Consider the following 26,316-nt stretch of genomic DNA (forward strand, 5'->3'; position numbering starts at 1 on the left):
TGCATCATCGCAACCTTCCCTCTCTGTGGGCAATCACGTCTTGGACAGTATACACTGGTCAGAGACCCAGTATATTTTATTTTTTTAAAAGATTTTATTTATTTATTTGAGAGAGAGCAAGCGAGTGCATGAGCGGAGAAAGGGGCAGAGGGAGAGGGAGAAGCAGACTCCCCGTTCAGTGGGGAGCCTGATGTGGGCCTCGATCCCAGGATCCTGAGATCGTGACCTGAGCTGAAGGCAGCCCTTAATCGACTGAGCCACCCAGGTGCCCCAGAGTCCCAATATATTTTAATATTTATTTTGCAAAAGGGCTTTTTACACAAATAATAAAAGCTCTCAAAAGAAAGATGCTATTATTACATGTATTTACTACACTATGAGAGGGGAAAACATTTCAAGAAAAATAAGGCTGAAGGTTGTTGAACACAACACTTTCAAGGCATTTCTTACCATCTTAGATAATAAAACGAAACGCCCAAAGAATTTTAACCTATTTTAAGATGCATTTTTAAACAGCCTTATCCGTTTTTGGGTCTTGGTAGACTGATGTTGAGAAAATAAATACAAAAGTTAGACTTTTCTTCGTTGCACTTGCCCATCAACATGACAAAATTTAAGAATTATTAATAGAACTTCTCCTACTGAGAGGTTATGTAAGCAGACATAGCCATGAAATGGTCAACGTACATATATGTAGTTGGGAGTTGTAGCCCAGATTTTTAACAAGAAAATCTCCCTCATAAAATCTCTCTGGCCTACTGCAATATTTATTTTTAATAAAAATATTGCCCCCAATTTAGAATTTAATCCAAAAAAGCTCCTGTAAAATACTTACGCAGTCCAGAAAAGCATAAACTGGATGACATTGTACTTATATGTGCTGTTTAAAAATAAGTATGTTTAGGGAACCCTGGGTGGCTCAGTTGGTTAAGTCTCTGCCTTTGGCTCAGGTCGTGATTCCAGGGTCCTGGGACTGAGTCCCTCATTGGGCTCCTTGCTCAGTGGGGAATCTGCTTCTCCCTCTACTTGCCACCGCTCCCCAACCTTGTTCTTTCTCTCTCTGACAAATATATAAATAAAATCTTAAAAAAAAGTATTTTTAGTGATTGAGTCTATTAGCTATTATCATAAATCTTACTGTCCATGAACTCATTTTTCCTAAATACAGCATTTCAATAGGCAGTACTCAACCACCAGATTAAATCCTAAAAATGAGTATCTACGTGTGTTGTTTGGAACTTTTTTTTTTTTTTTTAAAGATTTTATTTATTTATGTGACAGAGAGACAGCCAGTGAGAGAGGGAACACATCAGGGGAGAGGGAGAGGAAGAAGCAGGCTCCCAGCAAAGGAACCCGGTGTGGGACTCGATCCTGGAACGCCGGGATCACGCCCTGAGCCCAAAGCAGACGCTTAACGACTGTGCTACCCAGGCGGCCCTGTTTTGAACTTTTAAGAACAATTTCTTACGGAACAACTGCAGAAGAAATTCAGCCTATTTAACTTACAATACAGTTGAATGAGAAATACCTACTGCATTTCTGTTCTTACTTTGTTTCTTACAATACTGGCAGATACTATAGACTCCCATAGGGAAGGGAAGAGGACTGTGTTTTGCCCTTTGAGAGGCATTTCTGTACCTCTTTGATCTTCGTCAGTTGTTCCTAACATCTAAGATACTATAAAGAGGCTACAATCACTCTTGGAGTACATGTGCATATGAAACCTAGGAATCAAGCAAAAACTAAAATGCTGATTATCCTCTTGGAAGAGTACCCTTGAAAAGTTCCCACAATCCAAGGTTATAGTTTTAGTTCTTTTCCTGGGGGACATGAAAATATCTGGAACACAACAAAGTAACGATCTGAGTTGTATAGATTATATAAAGGAATTCACCACAAAGTCCAGAAGCATCAGGCTTGTGAACAGGTAGGTTTCATACCCCCTTGAGTACTTATAAAAATGGCAGAAATCATAAACCAAAACTACTATAAATTTAACCTGGAAGTGTAAAGAACAATATCAAATGTTCATTTTTCTCATTAGTTTTTAAATTTAATGGTTTTGGAAAACCCAAAAAACACTAAATTAAATTGTTTTCTTCTTCACTGAACCTGAGTCTATAGTTTAAGTGCTTACAGAAGGAAATAAGTATAGGCTTTAACAAAATTACCAAATAAACAACTTGATCTAAAACATTTCAAATTTGTTAAAATTGAAAAAAAACTAGTCCCATTTATGTTTTTAACATTCACGCTAGCACTTTCAATATTACTAGAATATCTCAAGACATTTTCAAAAATAAAGGCTAAATTAATTTATTTCCAAACATATAAAGATAATTTATTTAAAAAACCCTTTGAAGTATCATTAGTACATATAATACATGTAGTAATACTACACTTTAATTTCAGACACACACAATGAATGTGCTACCAAAGCCGCACAACACGGTACCATCCCTACTGTCAATGACAAGAAAACCTTAAAATCAGAGATGACAGTGTGCTGTATTTGTATAGAAGTGATAGCTGACCCAAATGCGCAGGCCTAAGGTGGCATTATAGACAGGTAGATTGGGATGCTAATAAAAGGGGTAGGTATACTTTTATTTGTCATTTATACCTCAATAAAGCTAAAAAAAAAAAAGTGGTAGGGGTAAGGAGAGGAGGAAGAGAAGAATTAAATAACAAAAGAAAGAGGTGATATACCACTATTTTGCCTGTATAACGTTATCCATCCAACCAACCAAGCAGTTATTAAAACACTTAAAAGGAACGAGGCACTCTGTAAGGCTTGTTTGTACTTGGACCAAAGGCAAGCTTTTTTTTTTTTTTTTGGATGGTTGCTCAGAAGTGCCATCTGATCTGAGAACAGAAAAATCTAATTAGTACTCACAGAATTCACTCCCACTCTTGGTCTCATCAGTAGTTTTAAGTGCTCAGTGACTCTGAATCTTTTAAACTCTGGGTTATTTGGTCCTCTAGAGAGTCTCTGAGAGTCTCCAATTTAGAGCTTCAAACAGCCTCTCTTGCTACATACAAGCAAAGTACGAAAATGGAATGGCTTGGTGTGAAAAGTTGGGGAAATACACAGGCCACTGGAATGGTGGAGCCGTCCTCCAGGTACAACTTGGAGCTACGTGCTTATCTCTCACTCTTTTGATTCAGATACAGAATTTATATTAAATCAGTACCTTCTCTCAACCCTGTTCAATATAATGCATGATGTTCATCATAATGTATTTATTGCAAAAGGAAGGACACTGCTCTTGTAGAAAAATGATGCTGTATGACAACGTGTACATCACTTGACCCTGTTAAGTGTCAGTTTCCTTTCTATAAAATAGGGATAATAGCTGCCTTGCCTAACTCACAGGGTCACTGAAAGGATCAAATAAGATAGTGTACTTGTAAACTGCTAAACTATTATTACCATATAAGTTGCTCCTTTTAGAAGTTTCGAACTTTTTTCCGACTCACAGTTTAATTGTAAGGTTAGTTAGCACATCCAGATACAAAAAGTTTAATAGGATTTTGGAGAGGACGATAAATAAAGGAAAATGTTGATAAAGATAATAGGTCAGAACATAGGAAGTTAGTCCCAGAATTACAATAAAGTCCTGATGCAAAACCAGGACAGTTAACGTGTTTACTCTTTGCAGACATTGGGCAGTTCCCCCCAGCACACACAAACACGAAGCTGTACTGTGCTACTTTCAGGCGAATCACTGGGGACAACTTGAGTCTGGAGGTGCAAGGGGAGGGACTTCCAACCCTGATGATCAGGCTCTTCCCCCATCCCTTTAGCAAACACTCCTCCTACTCTTTGTGCCTGGCCCAGTTAATGAAAACTATTCCTGGTAAGAAAATGGCTGTCAAAGATTTCTTTTAAGGAGAGTCTTGTAACTCTATGAGACACTAGTAGCATACCTACTTCTTTCCCCACCACGAACTATTCTGAATGGACAGGTTCAGATTCAGAAAAACCAGGTTATGTTTTGTTTCTCTCAAGACTCACAGGCCTCCCCCCACCCCACCAAGCTTTAGCTCTCTCATCTCTAAAATGAAGAATGACAGCGCCTGTCAGCTTCATCCCAGGGCCACAGAGCGGATGAATGAGACAGTGCCTGAAAGGCGCCAGGAGTGGTGTCTGACAAAACACCAAGTCCATCACTATTTATAAAGTATTATGATGAGTCCCGTTATGCCCTCCCGCCTCAAGGAAATCGCCGGATTGGAACTGACACCCGCAGTCACTGAAGAAAGCAACGCTAAATCCGGCCGGGCGTATCCGCACTGAATCTATTTCGGGGTGAGAGGCAGGAAGCAACAAGGCGCCCCGGGAGAAGGGGAGAGGGGAAAGGAGGATGGATGGAGGGTCCATGATGAGCCTACCTGTTGTTCCGGATGCTGACCAGCACGCACAGCACCAGCTCTAAGTAGGTGCGCAGCACTTCCAGCCAACGGGTTGAGAGCTGCAGGGCCTCGACTTCTTCCCCGCCAGTCCCTGTGTCCGCGCCGCCTCCGTCGCCCGGGCCGCCGCCACCGCTCAGGTAATTCTCGGCGGCGAACTCAACACGCAGCTCTCGCACGAACCAGCCGCACTTGCGCATGAGGAATTCGAGCCGAGGCTGCTCCGCGGGGGAGACGCGGAGGCAGATGCGGAGCTGGGGCCAAAGAGCAGGGTAGAAGAGGCATTCGCGCCAGTGCGAGCAGGAAGCTGAGGCCCGCAGCCGGTCGGGCGCGGGCAGGAAAGAGAAGATGTGCACGATCAGCTCGCTGGGCAGCGACGCGGCGCCTGCCGCCTGCCCGCACAGAGCCATCCGGCCCCGGCCCCGGCTGCCAGCCCCCGGCCGCCCCCGCAGTCCACGGAGCAGCCCCAGCCGTCGCAGCTGCTGCAGCCGCAGCCGCTGCCGCCGCCACCGCGCCACCCGGGCGGCCCCCGCTCGGGTTCGAGCTCCCGGCGGTCGGGGATGCGGCACTGACAAGAACAACAACATCAATGACAAGGAAGAAGGGGGCGGAACCGTCGTGGGTCTTGGCGGAACCAAGTACAGCAGAAGTTGCAGAGGGGGGGACGGTCTCTGAGGGGGTGGCTTCTAGATAGCCAGCTTCTGGCCCCTTAAACTGTACTCACGCGAGTCCAAGGCGTACATAATTAGTAACTTCAAAACCCTCGCTGGTAATGTTTAGCGCCCAGGAAGCGGCAGGATTTATCGCAAAGAAACAGCACACCTCCCCGCGCTTGGAGGCGGAGGCAGAGCAGTGGTATAAGCTGAGTTTGACGTCACCGATGGTGGGAGGAGCCCTGCGAGGAGGAGGGCGACTTCCGGAAGAGGGGAGCGCCCGGTTGCCGGTAGGGAAGGGAGACGCGGCACGTGACTTTTGACGCACGCAGGCCGGCGGGGCGGGGCGGGAAGCCCGGTTGGTGCCGGCGCTAGGCGGCTCGTCCCGTCTCCTAGTGGCGGTTGAGTCCCAATAAGAGTGTAAGTCAGTTAATTTGGACGTTCAGGCGGTGACAGTGGCGGAACTCGGGTCAGTGCGAGGGGTCTCGAAGTTTCTCAGTTGCTGGGCCGAGGACTCAGAGCCAAAGTGTCAGCATGGACCGTGTTTCTGGGCGGACCCACCCGCCTAGAGTTAAGAGTTTGTGAAAGAGAGCTACTAAGGAGAGGGAGAGGGCGGACGCGCGGGATAACTCGGACGGGCTGTGTCGGGAGAGGAGAAGCGCGGTGCCGGGCGGCCGAGAACACAGACCGAGACCGCAAGGGGACCTTCTTCACTGGTCGGACCGCGCAAATGACCTCTGCGCACACCTGGTCTGGGGGGAAGGAGTGAGGACAGCGCCACCCTTTGGATTTTGAGGGAGAGAGGGAAGAAAAGGCAAATGAGTTCCATCTCTGGTTGATTTGAGGGAGGCTCTGAATTCCCGGTTCTGAGATTTTAAGGCATTAGTTGAAAAGAAGCTGACGGTTATGGTAGAGGTTTTCTTTAGTTTGGCGCCCGTAATTTGAAGGGTGGATTTTAAAACAGTGTCCCTTAACTTGATCACAACTTGGGAAGTAGTTAACTGGTTGTAAAGGGCGGTGAAGTCAGAAAGGAATAAGTGATTTTATGTAATAATTGAGAATTGCTTTAGTGAGGCTGCCGCTTCAGAGCCTTAACTATGATCTTGGAACAGCCTTGTTCTCTTAGTAAACACCAAGAAGCTGTTCTAGATATTTTTAGCTCTTTGAGGGCCAAACTCACCGTTCATGCTACTTTGATGGCTTTTGGTGCTTTGCACGTACCATGTTGGCCAACGATATCGTGTTGTTACCTGTGAGTTCTCATCAGCTAAGTACCTGTAAGAAAAAAAAGGTATCATTCATGGTAGGTCACTGCTCTGAGCCTCTGTCATCAAGTGTTCTATGTAATTATTATTATATCTTATGAATACTTTAACGAGCACTTATGGAAACAGCAGTGAATTAGGAAGTTGAGACTTGGATTTTAATTTTTTAATTCTTAAATTCACTGAAGTGTTTTGAAGTAAACTGTAGACCTCTAGATATTCCACTAAGTCCTTCTGTATGCATCTCCATAAAAGCATATTTAACTATATAACAAAAATATTATCACTTTAAATAATAACATCTTAATGTTATCTAATATTCTGATATCTAATATTATGTCTTCATATTTATCCATTTATCTCCCGAATAATCTTTACAGCTGTTTTATCCAAACCAGAATCCAGTTGAGGACCACACTTGCTTTTGTTTATGTATTTCAAGTCTCTGTAAACTAGAATAGTCACCCCCAACACATTTTTTTTTTCTCTCTGATTAGCTAAAGAGAGGAGACTTACTATCCTGTAAAATATCTCCCCTTCTATAATTGTTTGACTGTTTTTCTCTTGGTGTTTAGCTTATCTCTCTAGTCCTTGAATTTCTAATAAACCTGGACATTAATGCTAAAGGCTTGATTAAGTTGGTGACATCTTGATCTCTCTCCTAAATTTATGTTTTGTTTTTCTCATTAAAACAAAGTAATCTGTAAGGTGTTATTTGGCTTCCTAAAAAAGTCTAACTTAATGCCCTTAGTAATAATTGATAATTCTTGCCTGAATCATAATTTTATTAGGAGTTGCAAAATGATAGTTTCTAATTCTTTCACTTCATCTGTATTTATTAATTTGCATTCTTCTGTATAGTAGAAGCTTTCTTTTATAAACTGGCAACATTTAGTGACTCCAAAATACAGCTGCTGTTGGAAAGTTAGAAAAAAAATGCTTAGTTCTTTTTCTTTCATTACCAATTTTGAAAGTAATTTTAGGGCCTCAAAGAGTGACAAATGAGTTTTTCTAGCTTTTATTTTTTTTGAATATCACGTACTCATTGATTTCTGGTATAATTTAATTAATTATTTTTAATATTTTATTTATTTACGCAAAGAGAGAGAGACAGTGCCAGCAGGGGGAGGGGCCAAAGGAGAGGGAAGGAGTTTCAAGCAGACTCCATGCTAAGTGCAGACCCGATTGGGGGGCTTGATCTCAAACCTGAGATCAGGACCTGAGCCTACATCAAGAGTCAGAAGTTAAATCTGCTGATCCACCCAGGTGCCCCTAGTTATTTTTGATTCTCACATTTGATGCTTCTAGAGCTCCTCTCAAAGAATTCTGTGTGATTATTATTATAATAAAAAATTCCTGGGGCGCCTGGGTGGCACCGTCGTTGAGCGTCTGCCTTCGGCTCAGGGCGTGATCCCGGCGTTGCAGGATCGAGTCCCACGTCGGGCTCCTCCACTGGGAGCCTGCTTCTTCCTCTCCCACTCCCCTGCTGTGTTCCCACTCTCGCTGGCTGTCTCTCTGTCACATAAAGAAATAAAATCTTAAAAAAAAAATTCCTTGAGCATTTTTATTATTTATTTATTTATTTTTTAAAGATTTTATTTATTTATTTTACAGAGAGACAGCCAGCTAGAAAGGGAACACAAGCAGGGGGAGTGGGAGAGGAAGAAGCAGGCTCCCAGCAGAGCAGGGAGCCCAATGCGGGGCTCAATCCCAGGACTCTGGGATCACAGCATGAGCCGAAGGCACACGCTTAATGACTGAGCCATCCAGGAGCCCCTCCTTGAGCATTTTTAGTAGATGTTACTGTACTGTGTACTGGGTTGGAGAGTGAGGCTAGATTTTGATCTTTTTTGCTTTTGTTATGATCTAGCTAGGTGACATTTAAACAATTTGCTTAACATCTTTGGGCCTCATTTTCTCCGTCCGTACAAATAGAGTTTTGGCAAGGTTCCCTGCAGCTCTGATATTCTCTGACTTAAATGAGAGGACAAAACTTATGTAGACATACTTTACATATCATAAAATTCCTCATTTCAAGTATACAAGTCAGTGATTTTTAGTAATTTTACCAAATGGTGCAGCCATCCCTGTAAATCAGTTTTAGAATATTTTCATCCCTTTAATAAGATACCTTGTGCCAATTTATAGCCAATTCCCACTCTTACTCTTAGACAGCCACTAATGCACTGTTTCTATATATTTGCCTTTTCCGAACATTTCATATTGATAGAATCATATATGATTTGTGTCTTTTACTTAATGTTTTTGAGGTTCATTCATGATGTAGCATGTGTCATTAATCGATTCCTTTTTATTGCTGAATAGTTTTCCATTTTACAGATTTTTTTTTTTTTTTTAATCTACCCATTCACCAGTTGGACGTTTAGTTCCCAGATTTCGGCTGTTACACATAACGTTTCTGTGAACATTCATGTGCAAGTCTTTTGTAGACTTTGTTTTCATTTCTCTTGGGTAGATACCTAGGAAAGTGTGTGGTAGGTTATATGGTACTTCCATGTATAACTTTTTGAGACACTGTCAAACTGTTTTCCAAAGTGATTGTATTATTTTTCTTCCCAGAAGCAATGGTGAGGGTTTCCAGGCTCTGACTTTTTGACGATCTTGAGTTATCCTCTGATTGATTTGAGGTTATTTTTCCTTATTCTTAGCATTTTGCTAGAAACAAACTTCATTTTTCTTGGATACCACTAATACTTAGTTTTTAATTATTAGAAATTGTACCTAAGGGAAATAAAAATATATCAGTCTTCTATAAAAATTAGCTTCTCAGTTTTTTTAAAAATTTATTTACTTTCATGTTAAATGATGAATGGTAGTAATACTATTATTAATGAAAATAAGCTGAGACATGAATTAATAAGATATGATTCTTGCCTCGTTACCGTAATAAAACAGTAAATTCCAATGATGGGATACAGTTTGTTTATTTTCTTAAGCCAACATCTTTAACATTAATCAAATATTTATTGAGTATGTATATTCTTAGCATGTTAATTTAACAAGTTAGATTACTTCTCTTGACATTTATGTACACTAAAGTAGAAACTTTTTGATAAACCAACAAAATTGGCTTCTAAACAGCAGAATGAAATTGCATTTTGTGAAGTTATAATGTCTGAACTAGGATTCAGTGTGGGAGGAAGTACTGACGTTATAAAGCTCATAAATACTCAGTAGTACTAAGCTCCTGGTTCCAAAAGTGGCATATTGTCACTATAGCAACTACCCATACTTATTTGGATCTGAAACCCAGGCAACGAATGGTGGATAAGACTATAACATCAAGATAGATATATGCCCTGGTGGGTTGATATGGTCTGATCTGTTGTTGGTCAAGTGATTATTCCATTTTTCTTACTATGTTTATTATGATTGATTCAAGTTTTATGAAGTTATCTTAATTTGTATTAATGTGCTTTTTTGGAGAGAAATTAAACATTTAGTATTCTTACATTCTTCCTTTTCTACCATGCCATGCTTAGTGCCTTTTCTTGTTTAGGTTATTAGGATATTAAATATATTTGTCCTGTAGCCTTTTATCCATTATTGTTTGGCAAGTTGTCAAACAGTAGTTATAAAAATATAACTTTTATTGTGCTTAATCATTTGCAATATTATAACAGAAAAAACCCCGTGACAGATTTTATTTTAGCTACATCGTGAAAAGATGCTCAAGATTACCAATAAATGTGCAAATTGCCTATGCAAACATCTTCTGAAAAAATGTTTTTTTCTGAACAAGATTTGGGTTTCAGATACTGTTGGCAAATAGAGATGACATAACTTCCTTCCAATTTTCTCTTAGCATGCATCCATAAATTTACTTGGAGGCACAGGAGCCTCCTGGGAAAATAGAATTGGGAACCTGATTCCTTTCCATCCTTGTCTGATGGATTGGAATGGTTCCTAGTGAGGTCATATTACAGGAAAAAGAAATGAAGGATTAAAGGGAATTTATCTTTAGGGTAGGGAAAGTCTGCCCTGGTGAGCTGGCTTCAGGACAAAGGATCAATTTTTTTTTTTCCCTAGGTGCACCATGTTGCCGATATCAGAACTGATTCTAACTGAGCCACTCACAGGTTTGTTGAGCAAGTTTGTGAATTGGAAGATCTATATCAACAAAGCAGGAATTGATAGATCATATTCTTTTTTTAAATTAATTTTTGTTATGTTATGTTAGTCACCATACAGTACATCCTTAGTTTTTGATGTAGTGTTCCATGATTCATTATTTGTGTATAATACCCAGTGCTCCATGCAATATGTGCCCTCCTTGATACCCATCACTGGCCTATCCCAATCCCCCACCTCCCTCCCCTCTGAAGCCCTCTGTTTGTTTCCCAGAGTTCATAGGATAGATAATATTCTAAAAGAGACAGAGGCAGTGAGAGAATTGGGTCCTGAGCAATGTGATAGTGAGTGCAGAGGACTGTACCAGAGGATGCTTCCCCCCCCACTGGGAAAGTTGAAAGTTTCTAGATTTTCAGAAGACACTAAAATATTAATTTTTTTAAAAGATAAAATGTCCTGATTGCTAGCTCATTCACGTTAGAAATATTCTGTGGGCTAAATAAAACCGTGTTACCTTAGGATACCAGGTTACAACTTCTTTACCTAAGAGCTCTCCTAACATGTGGGCTGGAGCCACTTTGTGTTCTAATAACAGGCCTGCTGGCTCATTCCTGTGCTTTAAATCCACTTCCATAGCTGGGTTTTTTTTTTTTTTTTTTTTTTTTTATTCATACCTTTTAGAATTTAAAGGAAAAAAAAGGGAAAAAATAGGTTAATTGTATGTATTTTATAGCATTATTGATTTCTTGCCTTTATTCAAGAGGATGGGTGTTTTCAGAGGTACCTTTGTTGCTAAAAATATGTTAAAAATTAAGTATTGTTGTTTTTGATGCAGTTGATTCAACCAATAGAGATCTTTGACTTCTCTTTAAAATCAGTAACTGGCTGATTTTAATTATTTTAGTTGGAGTTGTACAGCTTACATTGTAGTATCCCACAATGGGGTACATAGGACTATTACTCAAGGAGCACTCTAATCATTTTAATTGGGTTACTTTGGTTGCTTAAGTAGCTTAAGTAATCGGGGAACTTTTTTCTTTCTTTCTTTTTCTTCTTTCTTTCTTTTTCTTTTTTTTCTTTTTCTTTTTCTTTTTCTTTTTCTTTTTCTTTTTCTTTTTCTTTTTCTTTTTCTTTTTCTTTTTCTTAATGGGCACTATAGGGAGTTAGAGGACATTCATAAACACATATCAGAGCATACCTGAGCCTCCCAGGGACTAGAATGGGGAAATAAAAACAGGAACTAAGCTTACTCTCTTCATCTCTGAGTTGGATGGTCTCTCTCATTTTTTTCAGTAGGCTTCCTTTGCTTTTTCATTTGCCGAGGGCCTCAAACTCCTGGCCCTTACTGGTCTACAAGGTCTTCTCTTTCAAGTATCCACTTTCATTTGCAAATTTGTCCTTTGTCTCCACCTGAAATTCTTGAGAGACTCTGACTGGGTTATCTTTGGGAGATAGGATACTAAAAAGTTCGTGGCATTCCTATTGATTAAAGCGAAGTGTTCCTGTTGTTAACCTTAAAAATAAAACTGCCAGTTATTTTACCAGCAAACAATAGGTTTATTCAAGAATAGCAGAGAATTGCAATCTAGGACAAGCAAATTATGGCAAAACTGTATTGCAGGACCTGAAAAAGGAGAGGAACACTCTCTGTAGAGGAAAGGGGAAGTTGGGAAGGCTGTTATAAATAAAAAGTCCATTGTAATCAACTGGGAGTTTGAAATATAGTGACTTTTCATTGGCTGAGCTGTGACAGTTTCTCATTGGTTGGGCTGTTGCCAATGGAGGAGGAAAGGCTTTTTTCCCCTTGCTGGGGCAATGAGGTGATATCCACCTGCAAGGTCCATCTCTTTCTGTTGAATTTGCAATTGATGATGAGTGGTAGGGCATGAGAAGTCCTCCAGGGAACCTCTGACTCTGTTTTAGTGAGGTTTCCATTAATTAATGCCCACACTGCCCTAGTCCAGTTAGCTGAATTTAGGAGGATGGAGTGTGCTGATGCTTTCTGTGGATGGATGTGGGTATTAAGGTTGAGGAGGGGAAGCTTTCTTCAGAACAGGGTGTGGGCCAGCAATCACTCTGAAATCTGTCTAGTACAGTGGGTAACATGGTTCGGTGACTTTATCTCGAGATGCCATGAACTCTGTATTGAACAAAAATGGCCTCTGTCGATAACTGATCTTTTAGATAGTTATTGACTGGTCTTCAAATAGTTTTCTTACTCCTGGAATACCCACCAGACTTTTCCAGGTCATACTAGTTGAAGACTACTCGTGAAGACTTTGTCATGAAGATCTGTATACTTCATTTTCAATTACTGCAATATTCTCATTGCAGAATTTAATATTTAATGCTTTGGGAAAATCTCTTAAGCCTATTAGGAGCTGAAAAGGAGAAATGAAGTGAATATTTTCATACAATAACATTAATTGGAGTCTTAGTTTGCTCGAGGGCAAAGGGGTTTCACTTGATAGGCCAACTGTAATCAGTTTTAGAGGCTGAGGAGTACTGTGTTAAGGATTTTGGATTTTGAGATTGTTCTCTTGTTCTACTGGGAAGAGTGCCACGTTTGATTGTGACGTCTGCCATGGTTGGAATTCTTGACCTGAATGACCTATATTTTCTGTCCCTAGTCTGAGTTAATTATTGTCTAAATGATATAGTATATTAGTGCTTGTTTTCTACTTTCCTTTTGTTATATGTATAATACATTCTTCAGTGGATTCTATTTGTGCCAATTCCTTATATTGTGAGTAGTAAGTATTAAATTTTATAAGTAACGTTTTTCAAATTAAGAATTTTTAAAAACCACAATGATAGCAAATTTCTTTCTTTCTTTTTTTTTTCAAAGATTTTATTTATTCATTCGACAGAGAGAGAGACAGCCAGCGAAAGAGGGAACACAAGCAGGGGGAGTGGGAGAGGAAGAAGCAGTCTCCCAGTGGAAGAGCCTGACATGGGGCTCTATCTCACAACGCCAGGATCACGCCCTGAGCCAAAGGCAGACGCTTAACGACTGAGCCACCCAGGCGCCCCCAAATAAATTTCTAAATATAAACATTTGTCAGCTCTTAACTGGATTCGTTAGGAATACGAACTACTTCTTCAGTTATATTGAATATTAAAGGGGGAGCAGTGGGGTGAGGGGAACTCATACTTTGATACCACAAGGACAATATAGTACGTTTTCCATTCTCTTGAAGGATAGTTTCTTCTGTGGTATTTACTTTATATACAGGATGATTTTAACATATCTAAAATCTAGCCTTCAGGCAAGAAGTTTGTAGTAGAAAATTCATATATATTTTTTTTTCTTAACTGAAGTAATATGGTAACAACAACAACAAAATACTTTTGATGAAAAACAACAGTTTCTCATCCCTTGCCTGCCGCTGTCAGGCCTACTCTCAGAAACAAACATTTAAAACTATTTGGGTGTTTTGTTTTTTAGGTAACTTTAAGTTACATGCTTTTCCTGTACTCCTTGATTGATTAAACATCACCTGTCTACTTCCTTTTATAAAACTTGAAGACTTAGTTCAATTAATTACTCCCCCATCTCTCCCAGTCTTCCTACTAATATTTGATAGTTAATTATGAGTTTAGTTTTTCTCTTGATTCTTAGATTAATCAGCTTTTGCTGCACAGCTTCACAGTCTTGTGCACAGGAGGGTAGATTATGGCAGGTTAGATAACTGTTCAGCAGTTACTCACTTCTCTCTCATCCACTGTCATGGGAAGAGTATAATTTCCCCCATACCCCCATTAGTGATTTTGGGCTTGGTCTTAACAACTAACTTGTTTTGGCTAAGAGAATGTGGGAAGTGACAGTGCACCAGTGTTGAGTGTAGGCCTTAAGAGACGTTAAGAGTTTCTAATTTGCCACCCAGGGAGTTTCCAACCTTTGTATAATAAAACATGTTCCAGTCATCTTTTGGCCACCATTGACACCCAAATGGAGAGACATGGAGAAGATGTCAACTTGACCAACAACGTGAAACAGAGCTGCTTCAATTCACCTAAAGAATTTATTCCTAAGTGAGAAATATATGCTTATTTTATGTATTCTACTGAGATTTTGTGCATGCTTGTTTTGCATAAAAAAACCGATTAATATAAAAATGGGTACCTAGAAGTAGGGTGTTGCTGTAACAAATTTAAAATATGCATCATTTGTTTTGGGACTGGGTGCTGGTCAACAAGAAAACTATTATAGAAGGCTGGAAAAAATGTTAAACTGAATTATGTAGTAGCAAAGGATTTGATAAAACTGTTGTCTGTAGTTACATAGAAGATAGCAGATGTAACTAATGAAATTAGTATTGGGCAAGGAAATTTCAAGGCAGAATGTTGAAAGCATGAGCTAGTTGCCCGAACAATTCAGTCTACCACGTCTGACCTCTTTGTCCTAATTATTCATGTCACTCCCATTCCAATTGCCTAGTTTGTCATCTTAATATGTATGTATGGTGGAACGTGCCAGATGGCAGTCTTTCCTTTAGTGTAGGTGGACAGAAAGCTGTCAGGCTGCTGGTCTTCCAAATGCCACAAAGAGGAACGCCTGACTCTGAGTCACTAAAACTGTAGTGTAAAGTTAGTTTTTATGGTGATTTCTCCTCCCTCCCATTTTTTCCTTTTAAGAGAAGGGTTCTAATTAACAAGGCTGCTAGTTGCTGAAACAAATAAACCTGAAAATTTCCATGTTTTAATAAAATAGTTTTTCATTTGTTTAATGGTCCAGTAGGGGCCTTCCTTTCAGCAGGCATCTTTTCTCTGCCTGCTGAGAATTCCTTCCGTCTTGAAGTTCTGCCATCCTTAAAATGTCTTGTGATTCTTGGTCTCCTCCTAGTGGAAGGGGGGAAAGAATGGAGAAGGCACTTGATTGCCTTGGTAAGGAAATGACATTATTTCTCCTTATATTCCATTGGCGTAAATTAGTCACATGTGCCTGCCTGCATGTAGGAGGGTCTGAGAGATGCTGTTTTTGGCTAAGCAGTTACTTCTTAGGGACAACTTTGTACTGTAGGAGGAGGTGTATGAATTTTGGTTAACAGATGGCCATCTTTGCTGCAAAGGAGAATTACACTCTAATGTTTTTGGCTGGGGGTAAATATTAGGCTTCTTGTATGCTTTGTGGGTGGAGGTGGAAGAGGAGGGTAGGTGGTATATTTGATTGGTACAGTTTTTCTATATTGAGATCTTCAATTAATCTCTGTTTTTCGCCATTTTTCTCACCCCTTTCCTAATACTTCTTAGGGAACAAGGTATCTCTGAGCTTGGAATCTCACTGGGCTTCCAGTGAGCAGGTCAGCTATCACCCCTGTTGCAACTTTCTCCTAGTATGTTGTGTTCTGTTTAAGTTGTCAGTATACTCCTGTCTACTTTTTGTCCCTTAGAAATTTGTTGAAATCTCTTGCTGGCCAATGACCAACTCTTCCCAAGCTAAGTTCTCTTTACTCTTACACAGGCTTAAGTATCTGTACATTGTTTTTTCTTTTAATCTTCAGGAGTCAGGTGAAGTAAAGATAGAATATCCAATTAGTACTTCCAATAGAATTTTAATAATTTTTTAATACATGCTGCTTAAGGAAGATGCATTTACTATACGCCATGGGCTGAGCACTTCTCTAGGTCCTGTAGGATATGTAAAAAAGTATAATGTATGATCCCTGCAAGTGAAGAATTTCTACCTGCTCTACTCCACCTTTGATACCACTACTGGCTTACCTTTCTAGAACACTAATTCTTTGGGTACTTCTTGAGAAACTTTGATGCATTGCTTGTTTTTCCCTATGTAAACTCTGCCTGGCTTTCAGTTCGCTGCCTATCAATGCCTAACTTTCTAGTGAGAGCTGTTCAGTTTATTGTGTTATCAACATACAGTGTTGATTCTCACTTCTGTGCCTTTGTACATGTAATCTCCACTCTCCGGAGTTACCAACTTTAATATCTGAGTCCTAATTAAATACAGATGCTGATTTAAGATTTCACTTTTTTTAAGTGTACTGTCTTCACTACTCTAGACTTAGTGATCTTTTTCCTTTGAACAGAAACAAAGCTAATTTATGTGTATTATTTATCATTGTTTCACACTTGTTCTTTCCCACAAAATAGAGGAAAACTTATGGTTTTGGAGAAAAAGCCTGTGGTATGTACCTCTTTGATTACCCTCCAGTATCTAGCATAGTGAAGAGTTTATGCTAAGTCTATAATAAAAATTCATTGACTGAAGCCCTGAGTTGTTTAAATCAGTGCTACTCGAAGTGCAGACTGAGAGTAATGCTGGTGCACTAACTGTTACCACTGTGCTGGAATGTAAGTATGGAAGTTGAGCATTAGCTTTAGAAACTTTTATGGAAATTTGACAGTGGGAGTGTTGGTGACTCAGTTGGTTAAGTGACTCTTGATTTCTCCTCAGGTCATGATCTTAGGTCCTGGGATTGAGCCCTGCATCTGGTTCCACACTCAGCGTGGAGTCTGCTTTAGGTTCCTTCTCTTTCTTTCCCTCCCTCCGCCCATCCTTCCACTTGTGTGTATGCATACTCTATCTTGCTAAATAAATAAAATCTTCAAAAAAAGAAATTTGACAGTAATTTTTTGTCTGTTGAATTTATAATAAAAAATGTTACTTCTATTTCACATGTTTAAAAAATTCATGGTAATTTCATTTTATGAAAATACCAGTCCAAAATGGATTAGAAAATTTTAAAAAATGTCTTATCACTACAGATAGTTCAGGAAGCACTAATTTAGACTACAAAGGATATGAGAATTTAGAAATGAAGAGATCAGTGTAATTTGGACTGGTAGAAGATTTCGTGAAGAACATGAGATCTCTTCTTGAAGGGTGAATAGGATTTGGATGGTTGTGAAGCACTGTATCACTTCCAGGTTTTGGACTACAAACGGAGATGTGCTAATACGTTTTGTACCACCGAGGAGGTACCAGAGAGAAGAGCCCTGGCAGAGTTAAAAATCAAGTGCACAGAGAGCTGAAGAGATACTAGATAACATGAACATTTCTTCTTTATTTGGTGACTGCTTGAGCTGTTGATGTCTGTTGCTGATTTCTCATGGCACTAGTAGCAGTGAGTACATTTAAAATTTTGCCTCTTTGAAACATTTTTAAATTCAGCCTTTAAGAACTTAGATGGTGGGCTTATTGGTATGTCGTTGCTAAATTTATTCTAGCTTTAATATGACGCTAAGTAGGCAAAATAAACTAAGGAAGAGTAATTCATAAAAATTATTTTGAATTAAAAAAAACCTGTTTTTTGGGTGCCTGGGTGGCACATTCAGTGGAGCATGCAACTTTTGATCTTGAGGTCTTCAGTTCAAGCCCCACAGCGTATGTAGAGGTTACTTAAAAAAGGAAAAAAAGTAAAAATGCTGGAAAAAACCCCTGTTTTCATCTTGTTCTCTATTTTCCTTTATCAGTTTCATCTTGGATCAAAGCTTTTTCTCCTCATTGCTGAATTATAGTTATGAATTCAGAGACGTAGGATTGAAAAAATATTGATATAACGACATTCTCCTGGAGAATTAACATTTAACTTATAGCACAAAATATGAGCTGAACTAGTAATTATTATTTTTTTTTAAAAGATTTTATTTATTTATTTGACAGAGATAGAGACAGCCAGCGAGAGAGGGAACACAAGCAGGGGGAGTGGGAGAGGAAGAAGCAGGCTCACAGCAGAGGAGCCTGATGTGGGGCTCGATCCCGTAACGCCGGAATCACGCCCTGAGCCGAAGGCAGATGCTTAACCGCTGTGCCACCCAGGCACCCCTGAACTAGTTATTTTTTTAATTGTAGAAAAATATAAAATTTACCATTTTAGTAGGTGTACAGTTTAGTGGCAGTAAGTATATTCACATTGTACAACTGTCACCACCGCCCATCTCTAGAACTTTTTCATTTTTCCAAACTGAAACTCTGTGACCATTAAACAGTGGCTTGCCATTGCCCTTCTCTCCCCTTAACTAGTTATTTGAAATTTACCTATTTCTACGTTTTGTTACTTATCCTGTTTGCAGTATAAATGAATATATATCGAGTACTTCTTATATATAGAACTGGGACAGATGCAGAGTAAGGTTGAATTACATTATAAAGCTGAGCAATTTGCCATGATATTAAGTAGTTTCCTAGGTGACAGTCTTGTATCATATTCTTTATCTTACATCCACACTCCATTACATTTGTAAAAGTACAGCTTTTTTTTTGTTTTTTTTTTTGTTTTGTTTGTTTGGTTTTTTTTGCTTGTTTGTTTCAAAGGTTACCAGGAAAATGTCTCATTGCACCAGTCTGACAATTATAAGACAAGATTGAACTGAAATATTGCTTTGATGTCCATCTTAGATTTTAGGTACCTAACGAACATATTTGCAAAATTATTAAATATGAAAATAGATGGTAATTGTTATTTTTTAAAAGCCAGGATAACTTTTTATAGCTGTGGCTAATACACACACACACACACACACACACACACACACACACAGTGAGGTGTCCTGGTTTTATTTCTTCCTCTCAAGTTTCTCTCTGTCATGTTCATTTGTACCTCTTCCTCCCACTGCCTATAAGTTTGCCTGTTTCCCATGGCTTTTGCCTTTAGTCTTTTGCTTAGAAATCTTACCTTTTTCAGTTCAGTTATCTCTCTCTGGGAAAATAACTTTTAAGTCTATGTTTCTTAACCCTGAGTCACAGCCCTGAATCTAGAACGGTGTTCTGAAATTTTCTCTTGTATGGTCTGCTATTACCTCAAACGAAATGTGTCTAATGTTGGACTTTTCATTTTTCCATCCACTTTAAACCTACTCCTCTTTTTTCTCTTTTCCTTTCCTTTCCTTTCCTTTCTTTCCCTCTCCCTTCCTTCCCCCTACCCCTTCCCTCCTTTCTTTCCTTTCCTTTCCTTTCCTTTCCTTTCCTTTCCTTTCCTTTCCTTTCCTTTCCTTTCCTTTCCTTTCCTTTCTTCTTTCTAAATGGCACCTCTATTCTTTTTATTATCTAAATTTGACACTTAGTGGTCATGTCTTTCCCTATTTAACTTGTCACCAAATCCTACTATTTCTGTTCTGTTTTTATGATCATTATCACATCTGACCCTTCCCATTGTTACTGCACTTCACCCAGTATAGTGGCCTGATCACCTGATGCCCATGTTAGTGCAGTAGTCTCCTAGCAATAGAATTTTCTCTTGACTTTTTATACCACTTTCTCTGTAACTTACACATGAAAGTTGTGAACAGCTATTTTGGATTATAGTTAATTGTGTCTCTTTCTCATCGTCTCTTTCATCTTTGAATCCTGCAAAAGACTTGCATCATGGTTGGTAGTCAACAAATGTTTTTGAAAGTATGGTATTCTATCTATAACTTCTTCTCCTTCTAATGTATTTTATACAGTATTGTTGTGTTCTTCCATTCATTTAACAAACATTTATTGAATGCTTATTATGTGTCAGGGACTCTTTTAGGTACTAAGGATATAGTAATCAACAAACAAAACAAACAGATATGTATGACTCCTGATCTAGTAAGGATAGAGGAATGACAAGCAAAATACGTAGTGTGTTAAATGGTGATAAGTGCAAAGGATAAAAAAAAAAATTGATGGAGTATGAAGGGAGTATCAAGGGTGAAAGGTTGACATTTTGGATAAAGTGGTCAGGAAGACCCTTCTGTAAAGGTGGCATTTGAATAAAGAGTCAAGTTGGGAAGGAATATCTGGGGGAGGAGTGTTCCAGGGAAACGGAACAGCAGGTGCAAAGGACCTCAAGGTGCCGGTGTGCCTGGCATGTGTGAATACTGGGGATGAGCAGAGTGAGCTGGAAGATTAGTAGTAGGAATCAAGGGGAGAGATTTGAGTGGGAGGACACAGATTGTAGGTCACAATTAGTGTGGTTTTACTCTGAATGAAACATACAAGTGAAATGATCTGACTCACATGTTAACAGAATCGCTGTGGTACCCATATTGAGGAGCAAGGGGAAGTAGGGAGATCAGTTAGGATCTTTGACATCAATCCCAGTCAGAGATAATGGTGGCTCAGACCTCAGGGATAGCGTAGTAGTGAGAGGTATTCTGGTTTGGGAATATTTGAAGTAGAGCCAATAGAATTTTCTGATGGATTGAATGTGAGGTATGAAAGGAAAAGAAGAGTCAAAGATCATTTGAAGGTCTTTGGCCTGAGCCGCTAAAGGAAGGAATTGCCATTAATTGTGAATGTAGGTGCCTCTGAGAGGAGCAGGTTTGGCAGGGGATTTTCAGGAGTTAAGCTTGACGTGTGCTAAGTTTGTGATGCCTGCTTGACATGCTGAGCAAGACCATCTAGGTTCATGTGGGTATACTAGACCAAGTTCAGGAGGGAGGTCGGGAAGTTATCTACATGGAGATAATATTTAAGATTACGAGACCATTTGAGTCATCTAGAGAGTTAAGTGTAGAAAGAAAGATTAAACTTTTTGAAATACCTTACTCCTTCATATCTCTGCTTGTTGCATGTGCCCAAAGGCTGCAGGTTCTCCATGGCCTTTCACATTGTAGTTTCATATAAATCTTTTCTTTCAGTCAAACTGAAGTACTTATGCTGCCTAAGCTCTCCTTTTGCATTGTTGCTTTCCTATTTTTGCTCATTGTATTCCTTTTACTTAGAATGCTTTGACTTCTCTTTACTTATTTTGCAAAATTTTCTTTTATTCCATTCCCTTTATCTTGTCTGTGTTGTATAGTTCGTCATATTTTTGTATGTTTCCTTTTTTCCTAGTGAGCTAATGAGATGTATCACAGGGGCCATGATTTTCAATGTTTTCTACGGGGATTAGAACCTCAGTTCTACTCCTCAGAGGCAATCTGTGGAGAAACAGTTTTTCCAAACACTAGAAACTTGGAGGAAGCAAGGATGTTTGGGAACATCTGGATATTGATTCTATTTTCTCCTCTTAGAAAAAGTTGCGGCCTTACTGGCACTGGGTTTGGCTCGAGAACCAGCAGGAACCCAGATGTTTGTAATTTCTTCCCATTAAAGGGTATGGCTTGTTAGGGGTGGTACTTCCCAAAATGGTGATGTAAGCCCTGAGCATGAAAGAGAAGTAGAACCATAGCAATTCGGCTTGTCAAATACTGCTAGACCCTACCTTGCCCTCTTGCTGGCAGTGCAGGACTCTAGAGGCCAGTGGAAGCAGTGCTGAGATATTCCACATCTGTTCTTGCTCTGAGTGTCAGTCTCACTGCTGACAGTGAGATATTTTGGATACTTGGCTAAGTAAACCAGGAACTAAATAAATGTAAACTTGTTTGAATGTATATGTTCGTTCATGTGTTGTGTTCTTTCCTCTGATTCATATCTGATACCTAACCTTTATTTAGGGCTTACTTACATGGGCTAGTCACAGTTCTAATGTTCTACAAGTATTAACTCTTTTAATCATAATATCCAAATAAAGTAGCCATTTTCAGATAAGGAAATTGAGAAGAGTGAGTAACCTTCAGTAATGCTATTAATCCTAAGTAGAGGAGTTGGGTTTTAGATCCCAGGAAGTTTTGATCCAGAGCTTATACTTTTTTTTTTAAGATTTTTTTTTTTTTTAAGATTTTATTTATTTATTTGACAGAGATAGAGACAGCCAGCGAGAGAGGGAACAAGCAGGGGGAGTGGGAGAGGAAGAAGCAGGCTCATTAGCAGAGGAGCCTGATGTGGGGCTCGATCCCACAAGGCCGGGATCACGCCCTGAGCCGAAGGCAGATGCTTAACCGCTGTGCCACCCAGGCGCCCCTTTTTTTAAAGATTTTATTTATTTTTCTATTTATTAGAGAGAGAGGGCGTGTGCAGACGAGTGAGCACAAGCAAGGGCAGAGGGGGAGAGAGAGCAGACTGCCCCGTGAACAGGTGACCCGATGCGGGTCGATCCCTGGACCCTGGGATCATGACCTGAGCCAAAGGCAGGTGTTTAAGCACCTGAGCCACCCAGGCACCAGCAGAGCTTATACTTTTATTATTATTTTTATTTTTTACTGAAAAAAATTTTTTAGAAGATTTTATTTGTCAGGGAGAGCGAGACAGTGAGTGAGCTCAGGGGGGAGCAGCAGGCAGAGGGAGAAGCAGGCTCCAAGGTGGGGCTCTACAGGACCCTGGGATCATGACCTGAGCTGAAGGCAGACACTTAACTGACTGAGCCACCCAGGCATCCTGAGCTTACACTTTTAAATGCTGTACTATACTAGTCTATCTGAAATGCTGCAAGCAGATTTTAATTATTTTTGTCCTCTAATGGATGTCTCTATAATTTAAATTAGTATACTTATATCACTGTTTCTTGATTCATCATCTAAGACAATAACTATTGATGACCTGCCATTAAAGATGAGATTTAGTTCGTTTATGGTACTCTTGAGCTACTTCAGATTTTATATATTTATATATTATTGATGTTATTTCCTCTATCTTTGCAATTCCAGTATACCTAAACCTCTGTTTCATATTCCTTTAACTTTTAGCAGTATCTCTCTCTTTTTTTTTTAAGATTTTATTTATTTATTCAACAGAGATAGAGACAGCCAGTGAGAGAGGGAACACAAGCAGGGGGAGTGGGAGAGGAAGAAGCAGGCTCATAGCAGAGGAGCCTGATGTGGGGCTCGATCCCACAACGCCAGGATCACGCCCTGAGCCGAAGGCAGACACTTAACCGCTGTGCCACCCAGGCGCCCCTTAGCAGTATCTCTTATTTCTCATTTTATAAGTGAGAATATTATCACTTATACCCTTTATTTCAACTCTCTTACCTCCTTTCTGCCTTTTAACTTCTGTCAGATATCTGTATACTTTAAAATTATCAGTTGATAATAGTTATATTCTATTTAAAGAAGGCAATATAACATTGTGGATTTCACAAGATGATTATAATGCTTAAATAGTTTAATATATGTAAAGCATTTAAAACAGGACTTGGTACATGATAAGTAATATATGAATAATTTCTATTAGTGTTATAATTTTTCTGTAATCATAGTTAACTTTCCATGCTTTCAATTTATTCAAAAAGTTGAAACCAGTAAACATTTAACTATTTAACTTATTATGATTATATAATATAGAACCAAATAGTACATATTGTGATTATATTTCTTTGTGTATGTCCAGAGTCATCACCCTAAGGATAATGCTTCTGGGATCAAGGCAAAATGGATTATTTTTTCTTCTACTACATAAATTTCTCAAAATTATGTAATATTTTAATTTTCTTTATAGTTGAACCTTGACTTTATGTATTGTTTTTCCTTTTAGAGTTATGACTTAACTGTTTTTTTCTTCTGATTAACAAAAGAATAAGATACTTTCATTTTGAAAATTATCTGCCTTTTCTGTCATACTGGGTTATTAAAATCTACATTCTTCTTGGCGACAGTTCCTTAAGAGCCTTTTGTCTTTCTGATCCACTTCGGATCTGTTACTCTCTAGTTTGACTGCTATATATTTGTCATTTTGGATTTTCTTTTTTTCCTTTTCTGTGATCCTGGGTAGATCTTCTATTTCTTAGATCCAGTGTTTTTGTATTCACTTCATTTTACTGAATAACATTTTCAGTATCTTCAGAACATAGCCTGATAACAAATTTTGTGGTTCTTAAGTGTCTGAAAATGTTTTTGTTTGTTTCTTATATTTGATGGACCTGTGGATATAGAATTTTAAGTTCAAAACATTTTTCCTTCAGAACTTTGAAGACATGCCATATTGTCTTCTAGAATTTTGTGCTGTTTCTGAGAAGCTTGATGCCTGCTTATTTCTTGCCTTTCTGGGAGGTTTTAAGATATTTTCCTTGTACAACTCATGCTCAGAAATCTAAAGAATATGTCTAGATATTGACCTTATTTTTTTCATATGCCTGTTAGCCATTTATATGTCTTCTTTGGAGAAATGTCTGTTCATGTCTTCTGCCCATTTCTTGACTGAATTTTTTGTTTTTTGGGGTTGAGTTTGATATGTTCTTTATAGATTTTGGAAATTAGCCCTTTATCTGATATGTCATTTGCAAGTATTTTCTCCCATTCTGTAGTTTGCCTTTTAGTTTTGTTGATTGTTTCCTTTGGTGTGCAAAAGCTTTTTATCTTGATGAAGTCCCAGTAGTTCACTTTTGCTTTTGTTTCCCTTGCTTCTGGAGATGTGTCTAGTAAGAAGCTGCTGTGGCCAAGGTCAAAGAGATTGCTGCCTGTGTTCTCCTCTAGGTTTTGTTGGTTTCCTGTCTCACATTGATTATTTCCTCTATATTTTCTTGGTTTTCTTTCTCTGGAACTTCTCATAGTCTGATGTTGAACCTCTTAGATTTATTCTCCATTTCTTGTATCATTTGTTCTCCTTTGTTTTTCTCTTTTTTTAGCTCTGTGTTCTCGGAAATGTCCTTGTCTTTATTTTTCGTCCTTCTTTTGAAAAATGTTTTCAGCAGTCATATTTATTTTCAAAGAACTCTGTTCCTTTAGTGTTCTTTGTTTCTATTGGCATCCTGTTCATAGTATATAGATACATTATCTTAAAATTCTGTAAAGATACTAGTTAGAATTCTTCTTCTTCTTTTTTTTTTTTTTTTTTTTTTTTTTTTTTTACATTGTCTCCTCCCTGAATATTCTTTGGCACTAACAATCTTCGGGAATGATCTCTGAAATTAGTTTATTTTTCTTATTTTCTTTTTCTTTCTTTTCTTTTCTTTTCTTTTTTCTTTTCTCTTCTTTTCTTCCTTCCTTCCTTCCTTTCTTTCTTTTGTTTCTTTCTTTTCTTTTCTTTCTTTCTCTTCCCTGCTCCCAGTTTTCTTCAAATGTTTGGAAATTCTTTAAACTTGTTTTTAAGAATAGAGGATACGTTGATGATTACTGGAAGTTGACATGAGTTTTCTGTTATTAAATAAATAGATATACTTCTGATAGGTTTCTTTTCTGAGTGGAAGCCTGACTGAGATCTCTGTCTCTGTGAGTGAATTATATCAACTGGAAAGCTTTACTCTAGAATGTATAGGCAGAAGCCTGGCTGCTCTCTGGTATTCCTTCATTGCTGTTTGACTTTAGTCTGGTTATTATTACTCAGTCAATCACTAAATCTAGCTAGCTGGACAGTATAAATCTCTGAAAAGTTTAGATAGATTTTTTGGGAGTCTTTTGTTGTATAGGAAACTTCCTAAGCTTTAACAAAGTTAGTGGCTTAAAACAGCAACCATTTACTTAGCTCACCATCTTGTGGATCGGGAGATTAGGCTGGGATCAACTGGATGGTTTTGGTGTCAGTTTGGCTCCCTGATGCATTTGTGTTCAGCTGTATAACTAGATAGCTGTGTTTATGAGGGTGATGAGCTCTTGGCTGAGGCATTGGGGGCAGTTGGGCCTTGTGTCTCTCTCATCCTGCAGCAGGCTAACCTAGACTGATTTACATGACAGTTTCAGGGATCTAAGCAAGGGAGCAGAATTGCAAGGAATTTTGAAGTACAGACTTAAAACTGGCTTAGAACTTACAGTGTCACTTCTGTTGGATTCTTGGCAAAACAAGTGAAAAAGCCAGCTCAGATTCAGGGAATAAGGGAATAGACTATACCTTTTGATGGGAAGAGCTATGAAGTCATATTGCAAAGGGTCTTAATTCAAAGAGAGGTAGAGAATTATGTTCAGCCATACTTTCTAGGTAATTGATATATTACACTATATATTTAAATTTTTTTTTTACTTTTGAAAATAAAGTTTTACAGTTTGTGTGTGTGTGTGTGTGTGTGTGTGTGTGTGTGTGTATGTATGTATGTATGTATCTATATAAAGTGTATACAGTTGACCCTTGAACAATGTGGGGGTTAGAGGTGCTGACCCTGAACAGTTGAAAATCTGCATATAACTTTTGACTCTCCCAAAACTTTACTAATAGC

The 26,316-nt window shown here is 38.8% G+C and overlaps 1 protein-coding gene and 1 long non-coding RNA gene across 2 annotated transcripts in view; one reads left to right on the forward strand and one right to left on the reverse strand.

The window, feature by feature from the left end:
* Positions 1-5,256, reverse strand: part of FBXO33 (F-box protein 33) — a 29,245-nt gene extending 23,989 nt beyond the window's left edge. Inside the window, exon 1 of the mRNA XM_002916459.3 lies at positions 4,396-5,256. Coding sequence (XP_002916505.3) covers positions 4,396-5,000 — 605 coding nt within the window. The 5' untranslated portion in view covers positions 5,001-5,256. The remainder of the gene's footprint in view (positions 1-4,395) is intronic.
* Positions 5,257-5,413: 157 nt separating this feature from the next.
* On the forward strand, positions 5,414-13,327 carry LOC117797259. The gene is made up of 3 exons (XR_004622203.1): positions 5,414-5,486; positions 10,382-10,431; positions 13,272-13,327. It is a non-coding gene; the product is annotated as an uncharacterized LOC117797259 (long non-coding RNA).
* The last annotated feature ends 12,989 nt before the right edge of the window (positions 13,328-26,316 follow it).

This window comes from Ailuropoda melanoleuca, chromosome 20, assembly GCF_002007445.2.
Source record: "Ailuropoda melanoleuca isolate Jingjing chromosome 20, ASM200744v2, whole genome shotgun sequence".
NCBI classification, from domain to species: domain Eukaryota; kingdom Metazoa; phylum Chordata; class Mammalia; order Carnivora; family Ursidae; genus Ailuropoda; species Ailuropoda melanoleuca.